This window comes from Phaethon lepturus, unplaced genomic scaffold (genome assembly GCF_000687285.1).
Source record: "Phaethon lepturus isolate BGI_N335 unplaced genomic scaffold, ASM68728v1 scaffold32681, whole genome shotgun sequence".
NCBI lineage: Eukaryota > Metazoa > Chordata > Aves > Phaethontiformes > Phaethontidae > Phaethon > Phaethon lepturus.
In genome coordinates, this window is record NW_010520327.1 from 3,288 (window position 1) to 8,784 (window position 5,497).

Here is a 5,497-nt window from a genome sequence, read left to right on the forward strand (position 1 = left end):
TTACTGGGGATGCAGTAACAGAATCCCTCTTGTGTGTCTGTGACAAGTCTCCCCATCACCAAATAAATGGCTTGATAAAGGACTTCAGTTGAATAGCAACTGATTAACTGGCTGGTAGTTTATGGGATGCACATCAAGCTGTCTAAGAGGGAGTAATACGTTAAGCCAACACAGCTGAGCTGAGGTTGATGGAGCTACGTCAGTTAGAAGTCGGTGAGGTGCCTAGAGATTTCTAACCCTTTGCCTACTCTTCAGAGAATTCCCAAAATGTCACCAGACTGGGAATGTTTTCTATGTCTAAGGGCTAAAGAAATTTGAAGACATTTTTAACCAAGACACAGGAAAACATAGAGAAAGGAAAATTGAAAACCTTTTAATGAACCTACAGGATCTAGTCAATTCACAGGCATACAAAACAGAGTATTTCTCTCAATCAGTTGTGATCTGCATATAAAAAGATAAGAGCTAGAGGAGTCCAGCGGGACTGAGTTCAGGAGGGGTTTCAGTTGGAGGGAGGCGGAGGGGGGATAGTGCCTGGCCCCTCTGTGGGGAGAGGTGGTCTCATCATGGGTGGCAGAGGAGCAGGGGGAGGTACACCGGGTGCTGGTGGCAGCTGAGGTGGCACTGGGGGTGGTGGCACTGGTCCAGAGGGAGGCATAGGAGGCAGAGTCATGCCTCCTGGAGGCGGCGGCGGCATGGAGTCCGGCAGAGGTGGCCTTGGGGGCAAGCCGTTCATCAGTGGTGGCGGAGGAGGCCGCTTCACTGTTGGGGGCCCTGGAGGGAGGTTTGGGGGAGCTGGGGGCTTCTCCATCTTGAAGTGGAATTGAAGGAAGAACTGGGGAGGGGAGAAAAGCAAAGAGAAGGGAACAATTAGTCCTCAGGACAATTCTATGCCATCACACAACACAGCTTGGACATCTCCTGACCCATTTCCTCCACAGATCATGGTTGCCTTTCTACCCCGGCAGCATTCATGACTTGCACCAGTCTCGTCCAGCACTTTAACTCCTCTAAAACTTGTTCTAAGCACTAAGCTGTCTGCAATGGGGTTGGTATCCCCCACTACGTGTTCATCCCCTGCTCTCACGTGCGGTACCCAGTGAGTACATCCACGCCACAGGCTCACCGCAGACAGCTGCGGGCAGGAAACATGCAACAAAAGAGCCAGAGAGGACACAGTGTTGCATGTTTATGCACCCTTCTCCTGCTGCTGGCAGCAACCGAGGACTCTACCTCCCAGGTTAAGTCCTCAGAAAGATGATTTCTGTCAGGAGGAGTCACTGCACAGTTGCATGGAAGGAATGAAAATTTTAGCATCAAAGCCAGTATGGATACGATTGGTCTGCACTCTCCCTGCATTGCCTTTCCCCCCAAGCTGCTCTGCCCTCCTGCTCCCTCTTTAACCCTTATGAAAGGTGTTGCAGTGCTCCAGCTACCTGCTTGGTTTCCCTGTTCCAGTGGGTCCAAAACTTTCCTTCCGCTTTGTCGATTTCTCTGCTTGGCACCTGCAACAAAAAAAGAATACGGAGCTATTCTTAGCACCACCAGATTAGCTCAATGGCCCTTTTTAGCACCAGAGCCTGCAAGATAAGCACAGTTATTCCGGGCCTTTGTGAGATGCGCTAGTCTCAGATGTTATTAGATAGAGATGGGGGCAGGAAAGAATTAAGTTACTTCCCTATCGGTCAAGGACAAGTGTGCTGGCAAAAAACCCTCTCTTAACATCTGCACAAAGGCTGAGGAGCAAAGCCCAGAAGGCTCCTTTCTGTGCCAGACACTGAGAAGTCAATGGCTCCCCAGAGCTCAGCACACAGCCTAGTTTTCATGCCAGAGTCCTCCACTAATTCTCATCCGGGTTTAATGACTTCCAGTCATGTCCTCTTGACCCCCCCTTTCCACTCCATTAACCCCCCGAAGGCTAGAACATGAAGTCTATAATAATGCTCACTGGGAATTAATGTCTTGGAAAACATGGGGAGGGAACTTGCCCAATAATCAGTTAATTTCAAATCTTACCTTGAAAGCTATGGTCTCATAGGGCTCCGCTGCCATCAAAAGGTATTGCCAGCGTCTATCAGGGGGCTCAATCCTTTGCTCATAGGCTGACATGAACCGATGACGAGGCATGATACTTTCTGCAATCTCTGGATAATCAATCTGTTGGGGTGTTATTGCAGTGTTAAGAAGAACATCCCCTTTCACTCCCTCTCTGTACAAAACAAATCCCTCAAGTATGAAGCATATCGAGAGACCAGCTCCAAACAGAAAACTTAGTGCCACCAAAGGAAAAAGCTTGACAACTGTGATCAGGGATTTGCTTGACACAATCAGCAGCAGAGGACTAGCAAGGTAAGGCCTTTTTTATTTATGGATTTATTTCATGAATCCTGTAAAGAACTGCTCATTTAGCAGCACTTGTACTTGGATAACCTGAACACCAAGAATTTTAACAGTGCCCTTACCTGGAAGAGAAGGCTCTGCTGGCCTGTTTCTGGATCTCTCTGTTTGGTCACTGTAAAGAAAGTAAGAAAGCTCAGTACATCACATAGCATGGTTAGAGCAACGTTATTTCTGCCCCAGGAAACATACAAAGCTTCCAACAACAAAACATTACACAATTTTTCTCCCATTTCTCAAACAAAACTCCACATTGTCTTTAATCGACACTGTGAAGGATCCCTACTGAAATTCAGCTGCCATGGGGCAAAGGCACTGTGCACCGCAGAACAAAGCTGGGAGATAAAGCAGACGAGTTTTGTACTGAAGGCCAGAACACCACAGTGAAGAGTTCAGAGAAAAAAATTGAGCTATACATGCAATGAGTGATTTACGTGCACTAGTGAAAGATGGTACAGCACAATAAAAGAAGAGAGACTGAAACAATGTCATCATCTCCTGCATGGCTACCAATAAGAACTGAAAGACTGAGACATACCAATCTATTATTAAAACGGTTCCCACTTGACTGTCAGCAATAAAGAGATGTTCCATGGGTAATTTAAACAATAAAGGACATCAGGAGATGATATCTTATTCATGGACAGATCTGCTAAAAAGACTAATTAATAATTCACATCCACAGCACTGCACTTCAGGCAAGCTCCAGCAGGCTTTAGGCATCTCCTATGACAGACAACCCTGACATACCTTTATAACCCGGTCGTCCAATTTTCACAAATTTCTTTACTTCCACTTTGACTTTTTCTGGTGCGGGCTGGGCAGGGGCTTCCTTAGCTTCCTTGGCAGCTCGACGGGCCCTGGATTAATTTGAAATGTGCCGTATTTAAAAGCTTGGCCACACTTTTTTCTAAAGGATACGCTAGGAGCAGTCTGAATCCCTCACCACGGAATATTCAACACTTCACAGACAACATGCCAAGAAAACCTATTTCTCTTCCACGTGCACCACTACAGGCCAGTTGTATTTATGCCTTCCCCTGTTTAAAGGCTGTCATCAAAATGATCTCATCCACCCCCAAGATGACCTTGGTGCCCATCTCCACAGATGGATTTGAAAAGACTTGCTTCTTGAAATAAAAAAGAAAAAACCCCACAAGCTAGTCATCTAAACCAAAGCAAACTGGATTTCTTAAAATAAAACTCACAAACTTCTCCCAACCTGTATTCACAAAACCAGGTCTTTACAACTAGACTCAAGACAGTTTGGTTTTAAAATTCTTTCTCGCCCCTTCCTTCAAAAATCTCACAACGGGCTTTGAACTTGAGCTCAAAATGCAGCCTGCCAGCACCATTTTTGGAGCACATCTGGTCTGTACCTGCTGGCTAGTGCCAGGTTGCTCACTAGGAAACACATACAGTGAAAGAACATTCAAGCACAGTGTGTTACTGTACAATGGAGATCAAAATTTATATTTATAGATGCACACAATCATCGTTTTAAAGTGCTTCGGTAATGGAGAACAAAGCTACGGTGGAAAATGACTTACAAATTGGTCTGATGCTTCTTCCCCTGTGTATGCGCTAAGTAACTTCCCTGAAATAAAGAACAAGGCAGAAGAAAGTTAAATGAAGACAGGACTGTTCCTACACTAAAAGATACTTGTCACAGAAGCGAAGTTATGTCATACCTTGACAAGGATATTTTAATCCTTAGCAGAAAGCAATCTTACTCAAAAATTGCAGAATGCTCTCAACTACTGAACTGTCAGAGACTGTCAGGCTTAGCACATACAAGCCACCACTCACCCACGCTCTCTTCAGCAGTCAGCCATCAGGCATGTCCCAGGTTCTCACACTTGAAGCTACGATTATTCTAAACTACCTGCTGCCGAGATCAAGACAGACAGCTGTTCAACTCACCTCATTGTTGTGCAGCGTTAGGCAAAGCTTGCATTCATAAGAGCCCAAATGATTTTTCATAAAATAGGGGTCCTAGGAAGAGATTTATTAGAAAGTTACATGCAAACTACGTGGCAAAACAACAGTTTTTCAAACAATAATCAAAATACTTAATGCTGAACTTCTGCTACACTGGAAGAACTCAGTTTGTAGATTTAAATTAATAGCACAGCACTGCTTTTGGACTATGAAAACAGAGAGAAACAATAGCAGCTTTGTTAACTGGTGACAGCATACCCAACTCCAGGCAAGAAACAACAAAATACGAACCAGTCCCAAGGAGGCTGAAAATAATGTAGTAACAGCTACTTAAATACACAAGCACTGGCACCTCTCTGGTGAGCCCTGCCACAAACGTTTCTTGTTCAACTCCCACATTACCAGAAACAGAAATAATTAATTTCAATCCACAACTCTCCGCTAAAATATCCCATTATTTTGCTCAAGCAAAGCTCTAAACTTATCCCCACAACAGTCTGCAGGACGGGTGCCACATGTCTTTTCTTTCCTGCACAGGCAGAGGCCAAGGCTCACCTTGTTGATGTCGATGGTCTCCAAAGCCAGCTGCCGGAGCCTCTCCCTGCGGTCTCGGTTACTTTCTGAGGCAGAGGCTACGCCTCCGCTTCCAGTTTTACCTCCAGGACGATGCTGAAAATCCATGATGGCGACTTCTGTGCTTCAGCTACTTATGGAGAAAGAGAGAGTCTGCAAAAATGAGGAAATGCAATGTGAGTGATAACGAATGCTCTTCCCAACCTGGAGATCACACCACTATTTAGACCTGTCGGTAAGGACACGAGACAAGCACAACAAACCATGCCCTGAACACTCAACACGTGATGCAATTTCAAACAGAGCAGGTCTCATACCACTGACTCAGTCAGTTGAGCAGAAGTAAAATGGTCCAAAATAACAAGCCCCAGAGCCCTTCCCATCTCCTCAGCCCCTTCTTCTATGCAGAGATGTATTCCCCTGGGTCATGCACAGCAGCCCCACCAGTGACTTCCCCCAGGCCTCCTGACCTGGAGCCTCCAACCCTCCACCTTGATAGCGAACAGCCCCAGAACCTCCTGCGGGCCAAAGCCCCTCTCCACCACCAAGGTTCAGCACTGCCCCACCACCTCAATGCCCCTCCACC

General features: G+C 46.0%; 1 protein-coding gene across 1 annotated transcript; it reads right to left on the minus strand.

Annotated features, from left to right (window-relative positions):
* Nucleotides 1-352: 352 nt before the first annotated feature.
* SF3A2 (splicing factor 3a, subunit 2, 66kDa) lies at nt 353-5,062 on the minus strand. The gene is made up of 8 exons (XM_010297363.1): nt 4,894-5,062; nt 4,321-4,392; nt 3,948-3,994; nt 3,148-3,257; nt 2,463-2,512; nt 2,017-2,157; nt 1,437-1,505; nt 353-835 (listed from the first exon to the last, which is right to left on the minus strand). Exons 1-8 carry the CDS (start codon nt 5,017-5,019, stop codon nt 503-505), a joined length of 948 nt encoding a protein of 315 aa, XP_010295665.1. The 5' UTR covers nt 5,020-5,062; the 3' UTR covers nt 353-502.
* Between the last annotated feature and the right edge of the window lie 435 nt (nt 5,063-5,497).